Genomic DNA, 25,355 nt, shown 5'->3' with positions numbered 1-25,355 from the left:
CACAGATGGTTGGACTTGTTTTCCATACTTGCTGATATGAATAATGCAGAGTGTTTCTACCCTGTGCATGTGACAGGCGTGGGGTTTGGACAGCTTGTGCCTTGGTCTGACCCAATAAGGCGGGGTAAAAACATATTCACTCCAGCTTGGTATTTGAAACCATTGTTATGTAAATAATCATGTAATGTATATTAACTTAATGTATGTGTTGATTTTCATAAAGACTTAATATTTTTTTTTCTCGTGGCTTTTTACCTCAGTCTCAGAACCTTAAATGTCAGTCTTCTGCACCAATGCACTTGTCCCCTGGACCTTCACCTGCCTCGGCTCCAAAGTGGGCGCCAGTATTACCAGTAAATGACAGCAATAGCCAATAGCATGTGTCCTACACCTTAGGGCTTTAGCTACATAAGCTCTTCAACATCAGGAGGGTTCTCTACTGCAATACTAAAATATAAATACATTTTCTAAAGCACTGTTCTTAAGTACAATTTTGAAGTACTTGTACTATACTTGAGTATTTCCATTATTTATCAGCTGGTTGCTATCCTGGCACCAAACTGGTGGAACGAGTTCCCCATCGATATGAGGACATCAGAAAGGTAAAACATCTTCAGACGCAGACTGAAAAACCAACCTTTTAAACGGTTTTTTTAATTAAAAAAAAAAATCTTCTCATTTCTGAATGTTGCACTTCAAAAGGTTTGGCTTATTCCAATGAACTTGCTGTTTTGATTTTGTATCTTCATGGCTGATCTGAATTGTAAGTTGCTCTGGAGCAAAGCATCCATGGCTTTCTATGTGGAGTTGGAATGTTCTTCCAGTTTCTCCAGCTTCATCTGACAGTGCAGCCCTGCATGTTAACTGGTCCTCCAAATGGCCCTGGATGTGTGTATAGTTGTTAGCCTTTCTGCTTAGCGATGTGACTGACAGTCTGCCGGCCTCTTGCCTAATGTCCGCTTAGATCCAGCCTCTGTTCAGTGTATTATATTCATATGCCTTGTGTAAATTAACAGAATGCACATATGTATTGTTAATTTCAATTTTATTTCAGCAAATGACAATGACAATTGCTATTTCATCTGCTTTTTTATTCATCTGATTTACATGTGGGTTTACACACAGATTTAAAAAGGGGAGAGAACAAATCAATAATAGCTAAGAAAGAGGAATCAGCAGACAATGTGGAATGCTGCAGCAAACATGTACATCATCATGATCTCACCATGGCAACTTGTCAACTAGCACACAGACCTGAGGAACCCTGCACCCCCCACAACAGATTTGTCTGAGACAAGCGTCACTGAGCAACAGGATCTCATTGAAAAACTAAATGATAGAACAGTCAGACATTATTGTTTGTTGTATTCATGTACAGCAAACTAAAAACCAAGCCTGTACAAGCTCACTGAAGCATGCACACACATGCTGCAGCTCTCAATCCATTGGGGAGGAGTCCGGAAATAAAATACATTATGGAGTTTATAGAGAGATGGAGAGATACATCTGATGTTGTTAAAAAGAAGCACTGCTTTAGTATGAGGATAGACTCTTTCGAAAAATACTACTATTTCTCCACCTGCAAATAACTCGATTTTTGAGGTCATTTGTAATTTCGTACAGAAGGATTGAGGATCATGCCACACAACTCTGAACTGAATAGGCTGGCAAGATGTAGAGACGTTCTGTTCTAACATCAACAGTTAGTGCCTATCCTGTAGGGCCAAGGGGGGAACTAGCTTGTATGCAACACAGCTGTAAAACCACTGCTAGATTCTGTAGCCATAATACACTCACGCTAATACATTCACTTCTCAATATGGGAAGATGTGAACAAGTGATGACTCAGTGGAAACACCTAGAGCAGCAAGTAAGTCTACTACTGACATGAAATGATACGGGTTAGAGACAGAACAATGGAGCAGGACTTTAGAAAGGACACACTGAAGCTTGCTTCTTCAAATGTAACATCTCCAGCCTGCTGCAGAAACACGTCCTATAGTGAGGGACAGTGAGGAGGGAATTATGCAGAAAATTAACAATAATTATAATAATTATAAAATGAAGGAATGAGTTCTTTTAGCTCTTCTTGACATTTATTGTTATTCCCATCCTACATGATGGGATTGAATGTGTTCTTGTGAGTGTATTCATAATATAGTTAAACATCTAGTTTTAAAGCACCAGGCCCTCATAGGCGGGCCCCTCGGCCTCAGGGGACTCCCTCTGCAGTCGCAGGTGCTCCAGTGTGTTTTGGAAGTGTTTGTTGATCTGCTCCGTCTCCTCGCTGGCCTCCATGTTAGGGAGATCTTCCCTGATCTTCTGGATGAGCTGGTTTAATACCTGGACAGTGACCTGGGGGGGGGGGGGGATAGCGTTAGAGGGAGGCACTTTATGGACTCTCATATCATCTAAGCAACTGTCAATGTGTTTTGAAAGTTAAAAACAATAGAAGAGTTGACCCCCCAATTTGATTGTATATTGTGTATGCAACGAGCCCTTTGTTACTGTAGACATGCTGCTGCCAGTACCACACTGTTGTTCTGACTGGTGGTGGTGGGCGTAACGCACAATGAGGCGTAGCAACTCGCACAAAGAAGAATGCTTGCTAGCAAACATGGGTGTTAACAATTGACGAATCAAAATTGTTTATAGTGGCTTTTTAAATATTTTGAGTGATGAAATGCGTTAAAACATGTTGAGGATTACACACACTTACATGTTGGTTAGTAACATATTTTAACATATGAAAACAGCTAAGCAACTTTGTTTACAAAAGAACCCTGTACATTTCAGTATTAATATAACTGTTTTTTTATTATTTAAAATAATGCAACTTGCACACTTGTATAATATATGTTTATATTCTCCTATGTTTATAAAGTGTGTTTAAGTAGTAGGCTGGTCTATACCAGTGTATTCTAACCTATTCTGTATTTGATAGTGTATTATATAGATAATGTAATGTATGCATTTACTGTTCATTTATTTGTATATGATATGACATTTCGGTACCACTTTACAATAAGACTACCCTTATAAAGGGTTTACAAATAGTTTGTAATTAATTTATTAATTAGGTTGTGAACACTTTATAAATCATTAATAAGCTTTTATAAGACATGAGATAAACAGGGCAACTGTGACCGGTTGCTTGCCAAATAGTGAGCCCACATTTATCTGTACTGCTAAGTCTTATTATAAATGGTAGTAACTCATTAATAAATGGTGATTTGTTTAACACTTAACAAGGCTTCCTTTTGGCAGTTATAAATGTTAGTAACTCATAAATAAATAGTCATAAGAGATGCCAAGAAACATCAAGATGGAATGGGGGGAATCAACTCGGTGAACAACAGATAAGAAGGCTGATGAAGAAGACAAAGTAAGCTAAGTAGCCAATATAAGGCTTAGTCATCTTGCCAAATAGTGAGCCTGTGTTGATGTATGTTAGAACTGGTTTATAAATGGTTCTTAATGATTAATAAAGTATTTACAACCTAATTAATAACCTAATTATAAACCCTTTATGAATCCTTTATAAGGATAGTCTTATTGTAAAGTGGTACCGACATTTCTAACTCAATGCCTTGTAAACATGCTTCTGTAACTAACCAACTTCCCAACTCGGAATCAGTAAAGCACATCTATTCTCTTCTACAAACCCCAATTCAATGCAGTTGGGACGTTGTGAAAACGTAAATAAAAAACAGAATACGATGATTTGCAAATCCTTTTCAACCAATTGAATACACGACAAAGACAAGATAAGTAATGTTCAAACTGATCAACTTTATGTTTTTTTGCAAATATTCTCTCATTTTTTATTTGATGCCTGCAACACGTTCAATAAAGCTGGGAAAGGGGCGTGTTTACCACTGTGTTACATCACCTTCCTTTTATCAACACTCAATAAGCGTTTGGGATCTGAGGACACTAATGTTGAAGATTTGTAAGTGGAATTCTTTCCCATTCTTGCTTGATGTACACCTTCAGTTGCTCAACAGTCCGGGGTCTCCGTTGTTGTATTTTGCGCTTCATAATGCACCCCACATGTTCAATGGAGACAAGTCTGGACTGCAGGCAGGCAGGTCTAGTACCCTCACTCTTTCACTACGAAGCCACGCTGTTGTAACGTGTGCAGAATGTGGCTTGGCATTGTCCTGCTGAAATAAGCAAGGACGCCCCTGACAAACACGTCGCTTGGATGGCAGCAGCTGTTGCTCCAAAACATGCATGTCCCACAGAATTAAAGCTCACCTATTATGCTATATTTGAAAAATATATTATAGGGCCATATCTATACAAAACATGTCTCTGAAGTGTTTTGCATTGTAGCATGCCTCATACCCCTCTATTTCAGCCCTGTTACTAAAGTGCTGATTCTGTGACTGTAGCTTTAAAAATGTTACTGGGCTGATGCTGGCCCCGCCCCCATTGGAGCACGCAAGGCAAGCAGTGAGCTCTGTGAGGAAAAGAGTGGCTGCTCTGCCGGCAGATACAGCTAAATGCTGCCGTGATAAAACGCCATATTATGATCCAAACCACATCAAGGATTATTTCTGAAACAGTATGGAGCTCAAATGCTTCTTTTCTCTTGCGGGTTATACCACAAGGTGAGTACCTTTTATATCCTGCTTCTTTACACATACTCTCTCCAGTACAGGTTAGCTCTGAGTGTTAGCGATGCTTGCTAATGTAAACAAAGACCATACTACTTCCAAAACAGTCGGGCATTGTTTCTGATAGCAACGTTTCTGATAGGGCCGTGGGTCCACATTTCAGATATTACGTCATATCGGACGCAAATCTGGATCAGCTCCGTTGTACCCCCGTTTTTAGAGATTAGGGTACGGAAGAAAAGAGAGGGTTTTGTTTTCTGACACTTTTTGAGTATCCTGACACGCCGGGGACACATATTTATGTATAAAAGACATCAAGAAGTGCATTTTGTATGATTAATGGGCACTATCATACCATCACAGATGCTGGCTTTTGAATCTTTCTTTCCTCTTTAGCCGGACGACACGACATCCATGATTTTTTAAATGTGGACTCATCAGACCACAGCATACTTTTCCACTTTGCGCCAGTCCATCTCAGATGAGCTCGGGCCCAGAGAAGCCGGCGGTGTTTCTGGGTGTTGTTGATATATGGCTTTGGCTTTGCATGGTAGAGTTTTATCTTGCACTTGTAGATTTAGCGACTAACTGTGTTAACTGACGATAGTTTTCTGAAGTGTTCCTGAGCCCACGGGGTAATATCCTTTACAGAATGAGGACGGTTTTTAATGCAGTGCCGTCTGAGGGGTCGAAGGTCACGGCAATCATTGGAGTTTGTTTACGTGCAGAAAGTTCTCCGGATTCTCTGAATCTTTTGATGATATTATGGGCTGTAGATTATGAAATCCCTAAATTCCTTGCAATTGTATGTTGAGAAACATTGTTCTTAAACTGTTGGACTGTCACGCAGATGTTCACAAAGTGGTGAACCTCGCCCCACCCTTGCTTGTGAACGACTGATTTCATGGATGATCCTTTTATACCCAATCATGACACTCACCTGTTTCCAATTAACCTTTTCACATGTGGAATATTCCAAACAGGTGTTTTTTTTAGCATTCCTCAACTTTCCCAGTCTTTGTTGCCCCTGTCCCAGCTTTTTTAGAATGTGTTGCAGGCATCAAATTCAAAATGAGTGAGTGCAAAAAAACATCAAGTTGATCAGTTTGAACATTATATATTTGGTCTTTGTAGACCAGATATATTCAATTGAATATAGGTCGAAAAGGAATCATTGTATTGTGTTTTTATTTACCATTTACACAACATCCCAACTTCATTGGAATTGGGGTTTGTATTAAATTATATAATTTGCTGCAATACTTTCTAGAGCATCATTCCATTTCGCAATGATGCTCTCAATTTGTCTTGCGTTATACATCCTGCTCCCCTCCCTAAAAGCTCTCTCGGCCAGGTTGTGTCCGTTTAATAAATCCATATAAACACGTTACAAGGAAGCTTTAGTTGCCGTGTCTCTATTCTCCGGTCCTCCATGCTCCGGTCTCTAGCGTTCAGTCAACTTTTACTAACTCGTCAAGCCGGAGGCTCTTAGCTAGCTACTTCCGGTTTCCGGATAAGGGGTTACCAAAAATAAGAGTACTGCGTGTAGCAGTATAATGAAACATTACAGGTTGTGTGTGACATTAGTTATCATATTTATATATGTTTAGTAGGTTGTAGAAGTGCGCTCCAAAATATTTGTTGATCTTCTTTATTGGTATTTATTATTTTGATATTATTTATTTAAATGTAGATATAAATGTATAATTTATTTTTGTATTGGTTTTTCAGTTGAATTATACTTAAAGTGGACCTATCATGCTATATTTGAATAATATAGTGTAGGACCATACCGATATAAGGCATATTTATACTTTTTTTTTTTCAAAATACCAAACAGATCATGCATTTTAGCCATGCCTCATTTTGCTCAATTTGACAATTTCTAGCTCTGTTTTAGCAAGGGCAGATTCAGTGAGAACAGCACCATCTCCAGGCCTGGCATATGTACTACAGCGTCTCCAGCGCTTTCGAACGGCAATGGCCGTGGCTGTCTCCTCCTGATTGGTGGAGTTGGCCCAATAGCCGTAGCGCCACCGTCCTGACGTCAGGACAGTGTTCAAATCTGGATCAGTTTTTATCAGATCCGTTGCAGCCCCTTTTTTAGAGATTTGGGTATGGAGGAAAATAGAGAGGGTTGTGTTTTCTGACACTTGGTGAGTTCCCTGGAACACCGGGGACACATATTCATGTATAAAAGACGTACAAAAGTGCATTTTGCATGATAGGTCCCCTTTAAAGTTCAGGGTATTCAACTGTTAAAAACATACTGTTCACATTTATTTTTAAAAGTACAATAAATTGATGTTTTCAAAGTCAATGAATAATCGTATATCAATATTGGCCAAAAATAATCGTGATTATGATTTTTGCCATAATCGAGCAGCACTAATACTTTCCCTGTCTGGTATCTTTATCATCGGTTAGAGGTCCATGCTTTTCTCTCTCAGGGCAATCTCTTTTTTTCCTCTACATATATACAGAAACCAGGTTTTATCATTTACACAACATTATAGATGTCCTGTTCCTGCGGAGTTTAACTTAGAAACATAAAACACCCTTAACCATGTAGGCGTTAGTGTCTTACCGCATCGTTTTCCCGCTCATAGAAGCAGACGTATCTGTTGAGGATTTCAATGAAGAGCTGGACCTGCAGCGAGGGGTCCATACACTGGTTGGCAATCTTCAGGGCTTTCTTTAGGCACTCCATCACACGCTTACCGTCGCGGATCTGAAAATGGAACAGGATCAGTACGGAGCACGGACAGCTGCGGAACAGCTAGCAAAGTGACTGGGCAGGTTTATATATAACTGACTATTGTTAGAAAACATAAAGAACTGGTTCCCCTTTACTTTAATCTACATTTTACATGATGGCTTTTTGGGGCATTGTGGTAGCTTTAGGGTTTAAGATGTTGACCATGTGATCAACTTTCCTGTCACTTCTCTCATCAAGACAAAACTTGAATGGATAAAAAGCATCAAATGAGTTAAAGAAATGAAAGTGTGGTTAATGGACACCTGAACATTTAATAACTCTCCCCCACATACATAATGTCCCTATGTGAGTATATAAGTGTTTCCTACTTGTTTGCACCTGCTGTGGACGCCACTAAATCAACCACCCCTCCTCACAGTGAGTTTACTGATTCTGCACATTTTATTCCAGATGAAGTATGTTTGAAAATAGGAAGAGAATGATCCAACACACCTCCTCCCCGTTCTTCTCGGTGCTGCGTCCGGACCAGAAGAGGTGAGCGCAGATGCTGACGGCCCGGCACTGGTCGGGCTTCTTCAGCAGTTTGGAGGCAGCGAGCGCACACTGAGTCCTCAGAGGCTCGTGGTTCTCCTCGCTGAAACACCGCATCCGCTCAAAGGTCCCGATGATCAGCGTGATGGCTGCCAGCTGCGCTTTGGAGTCACTGATCTCATCCTCGTACAGAGAGAAGGCCTGGGGGGGGGGGGGGGGAGGTTGGTGGACAAGGAGAGAGGGAAGAAAATGACGGACAGAGGATGTGAGAGGGGTACTTTTTGTTTTATGTGATTTTTTACACGTTTGTCACAATGGATCGGTGGACTTTTATCTGCAAAACAAACCTACAGGTACAAATAAATAACCTGAACCTAAATAGTGTTTAGATCTTGGTCTCTTCTTTTAATAGTACACTCAAGATGCTCAGTGCTTCCTTTTTATAAAATCAACCTCATCACCTGTACCTTTCCCCCATTCCATACATATTTTACTTTTAAATTGTACATGAATCCATGAGAATAACAGAAACACATTTATAATTAGAGGAGTCACAGTCTTCAGGCGTTTTTATCTTAACCCCGGTACATTTGACAGGCCTGAGTTTTATGAAACACTGTACCTGGGACATGAACTCATAAGCTACAGTCTCGTGGTTCTCAAAGCCGATCTCCCCTGCGGCCAGCGCCCCCTGCAGGAAGAGGCGCAGAGGCAGCTCGGCCAGCTCCGCCTTGATAAGAGCACTGATGGTCTGATGGGCGAACGAGAAGATCTTCTGACACTTCTTCTCCCACTTGTCATCCTGAAGGCAGACCGATGTGAAGGCATGAAACAGGATGGAGGAAACTGTAAACACAGTATGTGAGTTAGAGTGAAGGACAGTTTGCTCACCGATGAAGAGTTCTCCTTGTATCTGAAGGCCAGCTGGTAGGCAGCGAACACCAGGGGGGGCAGTGTGTAGCGGATCCGCAGGTTCCCCCCCGCACCAAAGTGTTTCCGGGCTGTGTTCAGGATCTGACCACAAATCAGAGTGTTAGCTTGAATGAGCAGGCAGACATGGTCGCCCATCAACCACAGAGTCAGTTAGAGATACACACGTTTCAGATCCAAAGACTGCAGTAGAGTTTCACATTCTTTAAAGCATGTTTCCACGGCAGCCACTGATTGCATTTGTTTCTCTGCGATATCAAAATCAGCATGTAATCCATCGCAGTACACATCAAGTCTGAACTGGTGGAAAAATACTTTAAAAAGGAAACACTGCAGCAAGACTTCCTAAAGAGTCAGCAGTAACACAGTAGCAGATTAGTGTGTCTGTATTCATCTGTCAGGGGGGGATGGGAGGGGGGGGGGGGGGCCCACCAGGTACTGTTGATCCGGATCCTCAGAGTGGAGCAGGTGGATGAAACGTCCCACAAGGCTTTGCTCCTCAGCAAAGTCCTCTGGGTCAGGGTCATCAGCGGGTTGGTCCGGCTGGTCCTGGATCAGTGTGGATACCAGGGACAGGATGGCGTCCACCTAGAGAAACAGCGGGGGAGGAAATTCATGTTACGTTCTTTTATTCAAATTCCTTCCTGATTTTGGCAGGTGGAGCACTGTGATGAGGTCAGGGGTCTCAGTCAGAGAGTGACAGGAGTAAGGGGCCACACCTCATCAACTGAACTCAACTACACAGGGCCTTCATTTTGATTAATAACCTAGAAGCACATTTCCTCTGTTATGTGAAACAAAGTGAAAATGTACCCTCAGTGGGAGTAGTTTTCATATTCAGCCCAATGATTGTGTCAAAGCATTATATTGTATGTGTGCTGTACCAGTGGGCTGTCACGATAACAGGAGACAAAGAACATGTAAATATGTATATTGGTATTAACGATGGGCCAAAGTAGGAGTATTCATTTGGAAATAAAACCAAGTATCAATACCAATCAATAATGGTGCTTCCTAAATGCTGCGTAGTTACCGTGACAGTGTAACGATAAGATGCTCTAATGATGACAAAGCGAGTTTAGATTGGTCTCGTGCTGCACACACCAGCAGCTGGTTATACCTCAGTGTTTGCATATATAGTCACCACATTAGCAACGGCTTGTCGGGCAAGTTTTACAAATCTCCAAATGTCTTTCTTTCTTTCCTGTACTTGTGAGGCTGCAGTGACTTCCTACACACCGACAGGTTTTGATGGAGCAGCGCTACAGCGTATACAGTTTCCTGGTCTACTAGACTAAATCTTGAGGCATAACTGTAATTTAAAGGGGACCTATCATGCAAAATGCACTTTTGTACGTCTTTTCTACATGAATATGTGTCCCCGGTGTTCCAGGGAACTCACCAAGTGTCAGAAAACACAACCCTCTCTATTTTCCTCCATACCCAAATCTCTAAAAAAGGGGCTGCAACGGATCTGATAAAAACTGATCCAGATTTGAACACTGTCCTGACGTCACAGAAGTGGCGCTACGGCTATTGGGCCAACTCTCCACCTATCAGGGGAATGTGGGGTTGGGCCACGGCCGGCCATTGCCGCTGGAAAGCGCTGGAGACGCTGTAGTACATATGCCAGGCCTGTAAGTGGCGCTGTAGTCTGCCACAAAAGCTAAGAAGACTTCCCGCGCATGGTTACCATGGTTACCCTTCTGTTTATTCTCCGCTGTGGCTTTTTTTCTCCCTCCCCGAGGCAAGCGTTTGCTCCCGCTGCTTTAATTCAATGCAATCCCTCCCCGTCGAGGCAAGCACTGTAATTCTCTCCGGTTAGTCCACCAGCAGATGACAAACACCCACCTCTCCGCCTCTTCCAAGGAACGAGGGGACCGTGCGGCAGAGTTTCAGTTAGGTTTTCTTTCGCCGGTCAAGATGTCCGTTAAAGTTTAAATCTTCCGGACAAAATTAGAAAAGTGCCGGTCAAAGGTCTTCTTTGTTATTTATTGAGCTTTAAAACAAATGAATAACGACTCTATATAATAATAGGCTATAATAAAACATGGAGGACGGAGATCTATTTTTCTCCCCCTCTTCTGACTTGATCAGAGCGGCTCCCCTCTCCTGCAGGGGGGCGTGGTCAGCTGCAGCTCACAGAATCAGCCCCCTGCAAAAACAGGGCTGGAGAACAGCAAATAGAGCGAAATGAGGCATGGCTAAAATGCATGATCTGTTTGGTATTTTGAAAACAGAAACGTATAAATATACCTTATATAGGTATGGCCCTACAATATATCATTTAAATATAGCATGATAGGTCCACTTTAATGGATCACAGATCTAGGGATTCTACTCCAAGCAACAAGGAGGTAAGACGGGCGGTGAGGTGAATGTTCGTAGTGGCCAAACAGTGGTACTACACACCCGTTTCATTAAGGGCCCAACAATTACATTCGGAAAGTGAAATCTGTAAACCAGCAGATTATTTTTGACCTGAATCCACTTCCCATATTAAACACTTAGCTCTTATTAAATCACAATATTTTAAAATGTTTAAATGCGCTAAAAGCCGAATCCGGAGTTATACAAGACAGACGTGACACTGACGTGAAGGCGAGCGGAGGCGGGACTTAAGGAAAACACTGCCCTAGTTAGTGTAGGCAGTGGTTCCCAACTGGGGGTACGGGGACCCCTAGGGGACTGGAAGGGAGGGGGTTTGTAGAACTGAATAAGTGTCAAGTTTAAATGCATTTGTGTAGAGGGTGAGTTATTCAAGTGATTTTCATCTAATGAGCAGTTGGGTTAAAAAGGATTACAAAGGGTTTAACACAAGATAACATGTAGGCGAATCATCACAGATGAGTGGGGGGGTTCTTATAGAAGGGAGAACAGCTCAACGGGGACACGAGACAAAAAGGTTGGGAACCACTGCTGTAAGGGATCAACTTAAAGCAGGACTTGTTGTTGTACAATGCTCCATGTAGTGCTGCAGGGGAAAATGTGACGTTAAACATACACCACAGTTTCGTATGGCGGACTCCTGTTGCCGTTAGAAAGTCAACTCTAACAAGAAGAACAGCTAAAAGGGTGTGATAGATAGCCTAAGATCACAATATCCGTCTGTCCGTGTGTGTGTGCGTGTGTGTGTGTCCGCCCGCCCCTCCCGTCACAAAGCAACAATGCCTTCAGAGCTGAAGCAGTGGTGAGGGTCTGACCTGCTCCTGGGCCAGGATGGTGGTGTTGTAGTCCAGCGTGTTGCTCAGCACGTAGCAGCTCATGCTCTTGCGTGACTCGAAGTCGAAGTACTCGAAGAGCGGAGGGAAGTGTTTGAGCTGCAGCACCGTCAGGACGTTGTTGTAGGTGTCCACGGGGATCTTCAGCAGGCGGGTCAGCTCCTTGGACACTGCGCTGCTAGTCGCTATGCTGGAGGGGGGGGAACCAGAGAGACACGTGAGAGGGAATGCAGGCCAGGCAAAGAGGGTAATGATCTATTTTAAATTCTGTCAGTGATAACAACATGTACATGGAGTAACAGTGCTTCATGAGTATCATTTCTGATCACTGTCCAACTTTATTCTCCCTCCTCTCTTAACAATTACTCTTCCCTTTTCTGTCTCTCGCCTGTGAACACAAACGTCTGGAACTACCTTGACACATTTTGTCTTCTTGTGTGTCAGGACTTTGAGGACTTACTGTTCCAGGTTGAGCTTGTTGAAGATCTCCACAGTACTCTCCAGGACTTTATCTACGTAGTCCACACGGTCAGGGTAGCACTTCATGGCCAGGTTGATGAGAGAAACCTGCAGAGAGACCACGTCCTCTGAGGGCATGTCCTGGCGAGACTGGAGGAGGGTCAGAGATTGTGAGGTTAGTCCAACGTTAGTATTGGTGGTGCTGGTGCTTTTGTGAAACGTATTACTGTTAGTACAGGCTGCTACTTCTCTACTTCAGACTGTAACGTCACTATTGATATTATAACAGTGATATCTGCTAAATGTATTTAATGAATTACAGGATTCTATTTATTTAGTTTTATAGTGCTACTACTTATTTTAACCCTGGATGTGTTCTTATTTTGTTAAAGTGTGCTTGCATCTTTATTTATAATATTTGGATGTGTAGGCATTTTTAATGTATCTGTCTCTTTGCTGTAACTCTGTGGGACTTGTAGAGGATTTCTCATTCTGAAAGTTAAAGCCCCACAGATTAGGAGGGATAACCTCCCTCCTCACCACAATAATTAACATAGAATCATATTTACTCTATCAAATATTACACTTACTGCAATTTGGATATTGAACTAGGCCATTTTGCCATTTTGATCAAATGTAAATGACCTGTGCAGACCTAACTATTAAACACAGAAAACGTTTCCTTGTAACTCATATGTATTACATATAAACTACACTGTAGTTGTGTGACATTAAACCTTTACATCAGAAGTGTTAAGGTCTGATGTAGTCAGACTGCTGCTTTGCTATTTTGGATTGGTTTGTACTGATTGATGAAATGATCTTTTAAACTCACTATAACCTACTTGAATGACGGTGGCTACTTGTTGAGAGAAGATGTCGAACAGTTTGATCTCAGCTGGAATGCCGGGCCCGTCTTCTCGATGAGCGAACAGAGCCAGTCTGAAACAAACAGAAACTGAGTGCATCCACCAACAGGCAGCAGAGCTGGTCACTTCACACTAAATCCACTTTGTTTGTAAATTACACTCAACTTAATTGTTCATTTATCTTATTTTCCAAAGATGCAGTGATACTCTCCCGGTGAAAAGACAAAATATTTTTGACATTAGCTAAGCCAACTAGCAGAGAGGCTAAGTGTACCTGTCAATGAGGGCGATGATGATGTTCTTGACGTTGACGTGTTGGTGGAGATCAGCACAGGAGCGCAGGAAGGGGTTGAGGGTCTGAAGGTGGAACTCGTCTGGGAAAACCTGACAACAGAAGAGTCTTTTAGTCCAGGAGGGGAGGGCTCTGCTGTAGCAGGGTGTGGAGGGACAGTGGATTCTGTATAGAAATGGATTCAGTGCAACAGTGCAATCTGTTCTCCTCCTCTTTCTTCAACAATGAAAACCCCTACCAATAAGTGTAGCTCCACTAACAGAACATCCAAACATGTCCTGATGATAGTTACATTTGAGCATTCAAAGATATTCTTATAAAGGGTTGAACAACTGTGCAATGAAGAGGTCCTCGTTTCCCAGGAATAAAAAGGGAGACAACATCAAACACATTGTTTCCACCAAATTGTCATTTAAACATTGGTACTACAGAGGGCCGCAGTGACGCGTCCTAAAACCCGGAAGTAAGTTAGCATTTTTACCACGTCCGGTTCCTTCGACAAAAAGCAATGGGATTTCTCCATAGGATTTTGGAAAATAGCTGGAAATAAGGTTGTGTTTGAGACAAATTGAAGAGACAGATCACGTTTTGTTCTACGACATTAAATACATCAGCAGTGACCCCACTGGTGATTTTTGAAGAGTTGACGTGTCTGAAAAACGATGGTTGTTACCAAGTGGCTGAATAGAACTACAGAAGTTGTCGAGGCCGTTTTACGTCATTACGCCGAACACGTAAAACACTCCCTCTAAGTTTGTTTGCCCTGTTCTGCTTGAAAGCAAGTACCTGCCTCCTGCAAACTGTTCAAACAAACGCTTCAACTTGTACCATTTAGAATCTGTATGTTTGAATATGGATCTTAAGTTGGCGTGACGTTGAAGCAGCGACCCTGCTGTAGTTCCTTTATAGCATAACGTTAGCATTTTGCTTCTGGCGACTAGATTTATGATTAGAAAATTATAAAAGTAGGGTAGACATGTGGATATTATCCGGCTGAACAAAAGGTGATTCTGTCTCTTAAATGTGTGTCAACCACAGACCTTATTTCCAGCTATTTTCCAAAATCCTATGGAGAAATTGCATTGCGTTTTTGACGAAGGAACCGGAAGGAGTTTACTTCCGGGTTTTAGGACGCGTCACTGCGGGTTCTCTATTAACTAGCCCTTTTATAGATTGCCCTATGTTGTTGCCTATAAGATTGTTCATATTGTACTTTCATTTAATTATTTGGAATAGACTTGCATTGGATTATGCAATAATGAACTCAGGCTTGGGGAGGGAATGGATTACAAGTACTGGAATGACATAATCACCAGACAAAGAAAGGTAACTGCATTCCTTTAAGGTGAAATAAGAAAAACGTTTAATCAGATCGTTTTATAAAAATGGGGATAACTAGCAGGATTACAATGTTACAATACATTTACAAATAAAGATCAGTGTATCATAGGTAGACGTAAATTATATTAAATATCTTTTTGTGGACAACTGATTTATTCAACAAAAATATTTTAAGCTTTTAATAAAGTATGAAACTAAAACAGAATTTGTAAACCATTATTTTGTATGCCTAGCCTATAATTTAAGATGACACATTTTGATCCTAAATATCTTTCTTTCTTCTTTTCTATGGTCACATTGTTCTGTTGTCTTACATAATAAACTTCAGTAAATCTTATTGATATTTATTTTCACTTTAAAAAAAATGTGCATTGCATTTGATATTGAGGTTATCCAAAAGGTAAGTATTCAGGTTACTTTTTGACTTTGATAGTCATATTCAGACTTTTACAGGTTACGAGTAATTGTAACAGTTTACATTCATGTACTGTATACTGACGATAATAAAAGCTGTAATCCCCGGTGTGTACCTGAATGATGCACTCCATGAGATACTCCTGAGCCAGAGAGTCTCTGCAGTTCACCACCTGCTCCAGCACTCCTGAGAGAACAATCTGGAGACACAAACAGCAAACACATTCACACATAGAACAAAATGCCCTATAAGCCAAATGATTGTACGTTTGTGTCTTTGGATTTTGCCGTAGTGAAGGCCGAACCATCATTTTGTTGTCTTAGAACAATTTAAAATAACCAGACAAATCTGGCCTCATCTTTGTTTGCTCTATTGAAAAAGTTGTACACTTTCACATAATTAATTTCCCAACCTTAATGACTTGATTGTGCACACACCTGTTTGTACTTCTCCACGTTGACCCCCTCCAGCTGGCTGAGGCGCACCAGGTTGGTTCCCACCAGGATCCTCAGCTCCTGCCGCTCCTTCTCCCTCTTCTCTCGGTCTCGGCTGTGTCCCTGGTGCTGCATCCTCACCCACAGCTTGTTCATCTCAGCAAAGTTGAGCAGGACAAAGTCGATGGAGTCGTTGATGTCACCAGTCATCTCCTCTGTTCCCCTGAGATCAAAACATGAAGAGTTTAGAGCAGTATTCAAAACTAAAGTAAAGTTCCCTTTCTATCCAAAATGGAAACGAGAAGCGCAATATCAATATCATGTTTTGTGTGCAGAGCTGTGATGAACCGATTCATGAAGTTAATTGTGTCAGTGTTCTTCGAGTGTTGTACTTGTACATTAGTCTTATATTTAGAAATCCCAAAATAAAAAATAATAAAAAAAAGCTTTTCCTGTAGTTATCCCATTAGGCGCGTTCACACCGCAATACTTTTCCCAATTTAGTTCCGATACAGTTCCGAAATGTTGCGTTCACACCAAAAAAATAAAATTAACTAAAATTAGTTCATCAGAACCTTTTTTACCCCCTTTTCCGTCCCTGCTAGAGAGCAGGGACTTTCGTGGGAGAAAAAGGTTCCTATTTCTGATTGGCTGGGCAAACCACGCCCCGTAAAACTCCCAAAAAGTTTTGTGAAGCCGCCATTTTATTTTCCTCGCATTAGCATTATTAGCATTAGCATTAGCCCAGCGCACAAACGCAGAGAGACTAACTTATGGCAACACAAAAGAAAACATGGGAGCGGTGGAGATGAGGAGGTGTCGGCGTTCTGGCGATTTACTCGGAAGGCTTCCGCAGTTGGGGACTGAAGCCAGTCCCCAACTGCGGGACTTCGGGTGGCAGTATACGCCGTGAAGTTGTTTGCGGCCTGCCAGTAAACCCAAAGCAGAAGAAGAAGAAGTGACGTCAGCGGCTTCATTTGCCTAATCCTCCCTCAGGAACTTATTCCAGTGTGAACGCGATCTGTACTTAGTTCATGAGAACTAAAGAGTTCTGATGAACTAAGTTCTGATTAACCTTTGTGGGAAAAGTACTGCGGTGTGAAAGCGCCTATTGTGATAGTTTCTTAAGAATTATATTTGTAAATTTCCTTTTTTGGTATTATGTTAAAGGTGGGGTAGGTAAGTTTGAGAAACCGGCTCGAGATACACTTGTTGTTATATTCCATGGAATGCTCTTAACATCCCGATAGCAATGAATATCTGAAGTGCTTTGACAAAAAATCCATAACAAAATTTCATCTGTGGAAGCCGTAGTACTGTAAAAAGCACGACCAATCATTTGAGCCGGCCCGGTTAAAATAACTGGATGGCCTACCTGCCTGTCAGCCTTCCATCTGTGCACAAACTCATTGGTCATGTGCGCGTTCGTGTGTGTTGGAGGAGGGGCTCTGTAAGGAAGTGGCAGATTTTTTCCGGCTGTGTATTTTCAAATTCTAGCGATCTCGAGCTGGTTTCTCCAAAATTACCTACCCTACCTTTAACTTTACATTCATTCTCGTTTTCCAAAGTATTTCAAATTCAGATTGTAAAACCTTTGTTTTTCTCTCCCTGATTTGCTGTGAACTTGGTTAAGACATAAAAGGTGCTGCTTTACAGGACTGATGACTTTTCAACATTCTGATGGTAGTATCAGGATGATGTGGATGAGGGACACTCAGAGAGGCTGTCTTACTCTGGCTGCTCTCCATCGTCTGGCAGGATGTTGCGGGTGCACTGCAGGAGGTAGTTCCTGAGGAAGAGGCCCCTGAGAGGGTGCTGGACCCCCCGACACATCTCCACCAGGTCCTTCAGGATGTCCTTACGGGACTGAGGGAAGGAGCGCACGTACACCACCCCCACAGTGATGAGCAGGTAGCTGGGAAGGGAGGAGCGTAAGAGGATTGATGGTGAAAGACAACAGAAATCTGTATGAAGTCTGACATGTGCAGTATCTATTAGAGAACATGCTGAACTTAAATGGAGTGGGCAACAAACTGACTGATCAACATTAATTTATTGCAGATAAAAAGTGACAAAATGATTCATTTCTCCATCTCTGCCTCCACATTAGTGTTTCACATTAGATTGTAGAAAGCTGAAGTCACCATTAGTCTACATGTCTAAACCCTAGCACTACACTAGGAAACAATTAAGTGAAGAACATACCAAGTATGAATAGTGAATTAACTAGAAAACCATGATGCATTTGCCTGGTATTGTTTGAAAGATAAGAAGCTAATGGAAATAAATGATATTACAGCATGAATGGAGGTGCAATAAAGCAAATCATATTCATATGTTTTGCACCTAGTATATAATCACATTTTTGAAAGAAATGACATCCTTAGAACAAATAGTATTAATGGAACTACATGTAATCTGCTCCTCTTCACTACAACTTGGATTGTACATTTGATTTGCTTAAATCCAACATCATGACAACATATAGAAATATACACTCAGGGCTCTCCTTGCTTTGGGCATCTTTACTGTTAACATGTTTACAGTTTATTGGGAGTTTTATTTCATTTCCATCGACCCATTTCACAAATAACACAAACATCTACAGTTGAGGCCTAAATGATTAGCCCCCCAGGAGTTATGGAACATTTTCCTAAAATTCTTCCCAATGTTTCCAGTATTGATAAAACTTGATATAATCAAACATTCACCAGTGCTATTTAGTAGCTTTTGGTACATTTTGGAACATAAAATAAGTTTTTAGGCTTGCTTTATATCAAATATAGTGAAAAATGGGTTGGTCAAAAATATTAGCCCCCATGTGAATTTTTGCTTTCAAAAACACACCTAATCAATCAATCAGCTTTCAAACCACACCTAATCAATCAATCAGCTTTCAAACCACACCTAATCAACCAATCAGCTTTCAAGCCACACCTGAGCATTCAATCAGCATAAAAGGACTCCAAGAAACAGGCACTTGAATACCTTATTGAGAGGGACTATACTACTACTCCTACTCACCATGCCAAAGACAAAGGAAATCAGTCTTGAGCTCAGAAAGAAGATAGTGGCTATACTGCTATGTCCAAGTGCTTCACAGTGTCTAGAACTGCTGTACGTTGCATCATTGCGAAGTACAAGGAGACACATTCTGTAAGAAACAAACCTAGGCGTGGTCGAAAGTGCAAGATTTCAAGAACTCTGGAGAGGAAAATAGTCAGAGATGTCAGCAAGAATCCCCAGACATCTGCCAAGATGATTGTTGCTGACCTGGCCTCTTCTGGAGTTGATGTTTCAAGGAACACAGTGGTGAGGGCTCTTCATTGTGGTGGGCTACAGGGCCATCGTCCCAGAAGAACCCCTTTACTCAAAGAGCAGCACATCAGAGCCAGACTGAGGTTTGCCCGTGAACATTTGAAAGGTAAAGATGAGTTTTGTAAGTCTGTGCTTTGGTCTGATGAGACTAAACTGGAACTGTTTGGGCACATGGATGTTGCTTATGTTTGGCGAAGAAAGGGAGAGGCCTTCAACCCTAAGAACACATCATGCTGTGGGGCTGTTCTGCAGCCTCAGGCACAGGGAGCCTTGTTCCGGTGGAAGGCATCATGAAAAATTTAAATGATGTTGACATTTTGAGGGATAATATGAAAAAATCTGCTCTTAGTCTTCACTTAGGTCGTCGCTGGGTCTTCCAACAGGACAATGACCCAAAGCACACATCAACATTGGTCCAACAGTTCCTAAATGACACCAACACCAAGGTGCTGGAGTGGCCCGCACATAGCCAAGATCTGAATCCTATTGAGAATCTGTCGGGTGCTCAAAGTGAATGTCCATGCTCGGAAACCACGCAATTTGGACCAGCTGGAACAATTTGCAATGGAAGAATGGGCCAAAATCCCTCAAGAGACCTGTGCCAACCTAGTCAAGAACTCTAAGAGGTTGTTGTCAGTTGTGGCTCAGAAAGGGTGCACTATTGACTATTAATGGCCTGGGGGCTAATATTTTTTGACCAACCCATTTTTCACTATATTTGATATAAAGCAAGCCTAAAAACTTATTTTATGTTCCAAACTGTACCAAAAGCTACTAAATAGCACTGGTGAATGTTTGATTATATCAAGTTTTATCAATGTTGGAAACATTGGGAAGAATTTTAGGAAAATGTTCCATAACTCCTGGGGGGCTAATAATTTAGGCCTCAACTGTATATTAAGTATTAACAGGTTTGTCATTTTTTTAAATGTTCAAATATATGCCTCAGTCCTGGAAGACTTGCCGATAACGCTGCCCTGTCCTGTCTCTCACTGCCCCAGCCTCAGCATCCCTTATGTCCATGTAGTCATTCAATGATGTCCTTCTCTAGCAAACCTAACATATGCCTGATCAAATATTTAGGCACGAAACAGATTTGTCACCATGACTGTAAAATGTCATAAAGAAGTCAATAAAAGGGGGCAAAGAAATAAATAAAGTGTTGCCTTAGTGCGCATTTAAAGGATCAGAATTGTTTGTTTCCAGCCAAACCAAACATGTTATTGTAAAGAGGGAATAACTCAGATATTTTGAAGACAACGTATATTGGTTAGGGTCATGTTTGATGTTGGTACTCACAGTCTGGGGATGATGTTGCCTGCGTACTGCACCAGCTCATACAGATCTGCCACCTTACGTCCTTTGGCAAACTCATCAGTCAGATACACTTCCAGGTAGTGCAGTTCATCAGAGATAGCCATGTCTAAAGAGACAGTTAGGGAGCAGTGCACAGCCTCCATGGACCCTCCACAAACAACATGGGCTCATTATTGCAACTGCTTTAACCCTCCCTCAAGTTTCTACACAGGCAGTGTTTGGCACAGTACTGCACAGGTCACCAGAGTTTCAGAAGCACTCAAACTCCAGTACCAAGTCACTGGAGTTCCACTCTGGCATCTCCAAGACGTATCACCTGTACTCTACTATGTCTGCTTTTTACTCACATTGAGTTAGCATATATATTTGCTCAAATTGGAGCTCTCAGCTATCCCTTTTTGAGTTGTTAAAGTCTCAGTATTGTGAACAGCCGGTTATAATGATAAAGGGGAAAAAACGAGTCAAACAGCCTAAACAAGTCACGGTCAACTTAATGGTGACACATTCAGATATAAAAAAAATGCTTTTGTGGCAAATCTGTTCTTACATGATCAGCAAGCACAGCTCACCTAAACTGGCTTTAAATGGAGTCACTGTCCATAAAAACAAGTTTTGTCAGATGCTTTTCTAGGAGACAGGCCAGCACTAGTTATTAGACAGACAAACATGTTTAGATAAGATTAAAGGGGACCTATCATGCACTTTTGTACGTCTTTTATACATGAATATGTGTCCCCGGTGTTCCAGGGAACTCACCAAGTGTCAGAAAACACAACCCTCTCTATTTTCCTCCATACCCAAATCTCTAAAAAAGGGGCTGCAACGGATCTGATCAAAACTGATCCAGATTTGAACACTGTCCTGACGTCAGGACGGTGGCGCTACGGCTATTGGGCCAACTCCACCAATCAGGAGGAGACAGCCACGGCCATTGCCGTTCGAAAGCGCTGGAGACGCTGTAGTACATATGCCAGGCCTGTAGGTGGTGCTGTTCTCACAGAATCAGCCCTTGCAAAAACAGGGCTAAAAAAGTGTAAACTGAGCGAAATGAGGCATGGCTAAAATGCATGATCAGTTTGGTATTTTGAAAAAAAAAAAGTATAAATATGCCTTAAATAGGTATGGTCCTACACTATATTATTATAATATAGCATGATAGGTCCACTTTAAATACAAAATGTATGTGAAGTTACAAAGATATATGTGAAGTGAGCACAAATGTATCATAGCATAGCCATATGTCCGTTTAAGTGACATTTCCAACATGCATACATTCTAGCTGTTGAGGATACAGAGCTCATAGTAGCTCTTTGGAGACAGCATGGAGGTCCGGAGCTCCCCCAGCATGTTGGAGGCGTGCTTCAGGGCATCCATCAGCTTGTTCTTGTCCTGCAGGAGCAAACCAATCAGGCTGTTAACATGCACAATAATCACAACTGGGGCTCAACCCTAACCCTTCAATTGTTTGTCAGATAGTTTACTTTTTTTTTCTTCATGGTCAACCTTTATATTTTCACTCTTATAGTTCCGTTTTATCTTCCATTTTGAGATGTTTATTTTCTACTCTTTTATTTCGAATGATGTGCAATACTTGTTTTACATGCTGCTGCATTGAAAACATGTCCCACTTTGGGATTGATAAAGTATATCTTATCTTATTCAAACAATCATGCTGTCGTCACTACTGTACTCTACATGCTGGTTCATTGACTTCCCAGTGAGACCACATACAAGGAGACATTTTTCTTTACTTTAAATACTCTTTTAGCAACTTATTGTAAAGCATGCCCATAGCACTCTCACATGTATTCCTGGGGGTTTTGTTTTGAATATGGGTTAACTCCAATATGTCCAACAAATATGTACAACCAATGTGGAATAAGCTGTAATTTATTGTAGGCATAAATCTGAACGAGGGGGGTCACAAGAACAGGAAATTCGGTACCATGCCAAAATTCTGTGTATGTGATGGTACTCTTTATCACCCAGCTACCAGGACGATACTGACATTGTACTGTCGCCCCTGGGACGATAGAAAGTGTGATTGATTGCCCTGATAATGCTACACTGTGAACAACAAATCCTTGTTGAGAATTAGTAGCAGGAGAGAACGGTAACGTTAGCTGTGAGCTAGTAGCTGTAAGCAGAGCTAACATTTAACGTTAACAGAGCGAGGTTCCATTGAATTACATTATGATGTCTTCAAACTCCATTTGGCAGAGGAAAATTATAATATTTGCAGTATGTATAAATGTTATCTCGTAAAGTGTAGTAAATGAGAAACTCGAATTGAGTGTTTGAAGTATTTGACATATGAAACAGTTCTTATAGATTTTAAATGTGGTTATTGTGATGTGTTCAACTTCCTAACCCTAGCTCTAAATGTAAATTGTTTTTTTGTTTATTACCATGGTATTGAATAGGATATAAAGAATTGTGTCATTTTACTGGTAATGGAAGAGACTTCTACATTTCTGTTAGGGTGACATCCTGTTGGCTTGACTATAGATGTTCAAGGTACACTAATGTCCTTTGATGCCAGTTGATGAATCCATTTCCATAAAGAAAACTGATCAATGGAATAGAAGACGTGCCAGTATTTCCCTGATTATAGGTCTTAAAGGCAAGGTAGCTCACCACCCAAACAGTGGGTTTAAACAATTATTCAACTAAAACCATATATTTCACATACTGAAGCAACCTACCAGGCATCGCTTCATCTGGAAGGACTGGACCTTCACAGCCTGCACCGCTTCATCCAGAAGCTTCTCCTGTTCGTCCTGGGGAGACTGCGAGGTGGGCTGAAGACCAGGAGATTAAACACAATTTATTTCAATCCGAGCTTGATTTACACCGTGATGAATAAATCAATACAGTCCAACAGTCACTTTAACCAGTGCTGGAGAAGTACTGAAATGTTTTACTAGAGTGATACTACATTGTAAAACTACCTGGTTACAACTCAAAGACCAGCATTCAACATTTTACTGAAGAAAGAGTACTGGCATCGAAAAATATTATAAAAAACATTAATAAGTTTAAAAGTAAAAGTACTCATTATGTGCAATGGGAAAGTCCAGAATCATATACATTAAAGGTCCCATGTCATGGCCATTTCTACTGATCATAATTCCATTGTTGAGGTCTACTAGAATAGATTTATATTGTTCAATGTTCCAAACTCACATTGGTTTCTCATACAGCATCTCTGTATAGTATGTGTATTCACTCTGTCCTACACGGCTTGTTGGAGCTCCTGCCCCCCCCCTCCCTATGAGCCCAGTGGCCGTCTGCGAGACAGCGAGACACAGCAAAACCCAGCCCGGAACCAGCCCGAACACACACACACACACCCACAGCCTGGCTGGGAGTTTGTGTGTGTGCTCACACACCGACTCACAGCCTCGCCGCATCCCGCCGTCTCAGGGAGGAGAACTCTGTGTTAGAGTTTTACTCGCGTCAGGGTGTACTTTGAGGGTTTGTGACTCTGCAGAACGTTCACATGCAGAAAAACCTTCATAACACACAAGGGGACAGGTAATAACCGGAAAAGCATGACATGGGGCCTTCAAGTAGTGGATTGTGATCTTTGATGCAGTAATGTGTTCATCACTGCTGCTAAATGAGGAGGTCATTTCAATTACTTTTACTACTGCTGGATATCCTAAGGTATAATTATATGTTTATTTATAAGAGTATTTTTTTGTATTAGCTAACCATTTGAATCTGTAAATTAGCAAAAGTTGTAATGGAGTAAAACATAAAGTAATGGCTTCCAAAATGTATTGGAGCGGAAGTGAAAAGTAGCATACAATGGAATAACACAGGTAAGTACAAGTACCCCACATTTGTACTCAAATAGACTACAATGCTACAGTAAATGTACTTAGTTACATTCCATATCTGTAGTTTTAATCTAGTTTAAGTTACAAAGCAGTTGACAGGACTGAATTACAAATGGAACCGTGAAAGGACCTTAAACACATCACGCAATCATATCTTTAGGTAAATAAAATAAGAATATGCTTGATACAAACTTACAGAGTACAATTAAAACATACAAGACATGACAATGTTTTCTTTTAATGTATTGACTTCCAAAACACTGGCTGCCGCAAATAAGTGAAATACTCTAACGTTCGTCAACCCCAATTCCAACTAAAGCACACATCTAGCGTAAAGACAGCCTAATGTTTACGGAGGACGTATACATGTCCGCAGCAACAATGTGTGTACAAATAGGCATTCTATTGTACGAACACTTATATGAATATTATAGTTTATGTGTTTTCGCCTTATGGCATTTTGGGAATAGCACCGCTGCTAATCAGCTGACATAGTTCCTGCTGTTTATCCGGTGCAGGCCATAACATTAGCTCAGTAAATGTGACACAGCAGAGCGGAAGAGAAACGTTAGGCTAACAACAGCTAGCCTTACTGTTACACTTCTTTAGTCCCATAAATCTAAACAGGCTACACTCACTGGCACCATTAAGCCGTCACATGAGACGGAATATCAGGATGTGATGAATGTGCTTTTGAATACAATACAATTCAAGTAAAACCACTAGCTTCTGGCTTGTTTTCAGCTGCAGTGTTAGCCTAGCCAGTCGCTGTCTGACGCTGCCTCAGAGGCGTTAGGCCACAGCAGCTTCACGTACAGCCTTTACACCAACTGAAGGGACACACTGTATGATAGGTGTTGCATTCAACGAAACCGAACACATGCAGGCAAACAGAGGAAGCGTTTAAATGCATACAATAATGCTGTATTTAGAAAACTTCTTACCATGATTATTTGATGTGTCTCTGCTCAGTCGGAGAGGCTGCCTGTCATGTGACACATTAATGCTGCCTTCACGGTCCGCATTCAGCTACACCTCTCAG

The 25,355-nt window shown here is 41.4% G+C and overlaps 1 protein-coding gene across 1 annotated transcript; it reads right to left on the bottom strand.

Moving 5' to 3' along the window:
* Positions 1-1,028: 1,028 nt before the first annotated feature.
* Positions 1,029-25,355, bottom strand: vps35 (VPS35 retromer complex component). The gene is made up of 17 exons (XM_034127118.1): positions 25,258-25,355; positions 23,174-23,269; positions 21,761-21,857; positions 20,451-20,574; positions 17,566-17,748; positions 15,837-16,056; positions 15,515-15,598; positions 13,626-13,735; positions 13,328-13,424; positions 12,484-12,632; positions 12,006-12,213; positions 9,235-9,390; positions 8,764-8,886; positions 8,495-8,674; positions 7,834-8,073; positions 7,210-7,353; positions 1,029-2,355 (listed from the first exon to the last, which is right to left on the bottom strand). Exons 1-17 carry the CDS (start codon positions 25,258-25,260, stop codon positions 2,176-2,178), a joined length of 2,394 nt encoding a protein of 797 aa, XP_033983009.1. The 5' UTR covers positions 25,261-25,355; the 3' UTR covers positions 1,029-2,175.

This window comes from Trematomus bernacchii, unplaced genomic scaffold, assembly GCF_902827165.1.
Source record: "Trematomus bernacchii unplaced genomic scaffold, fTreBer1.1, whole genome shotgun sequence".
Taxonomy (NCBI): domain Eukaryota; kingdom Metazoa; phylum Chordata; class Actinopteri; order Perciformes; family Nototheniidae; genus Trematomus; species Trematomus bernacchii.
The sequence above is the reverse complement of the archived record's forward strand: the minus strand, read 5'-3'. Positions and strand labels throughout refer to the sequence as shown.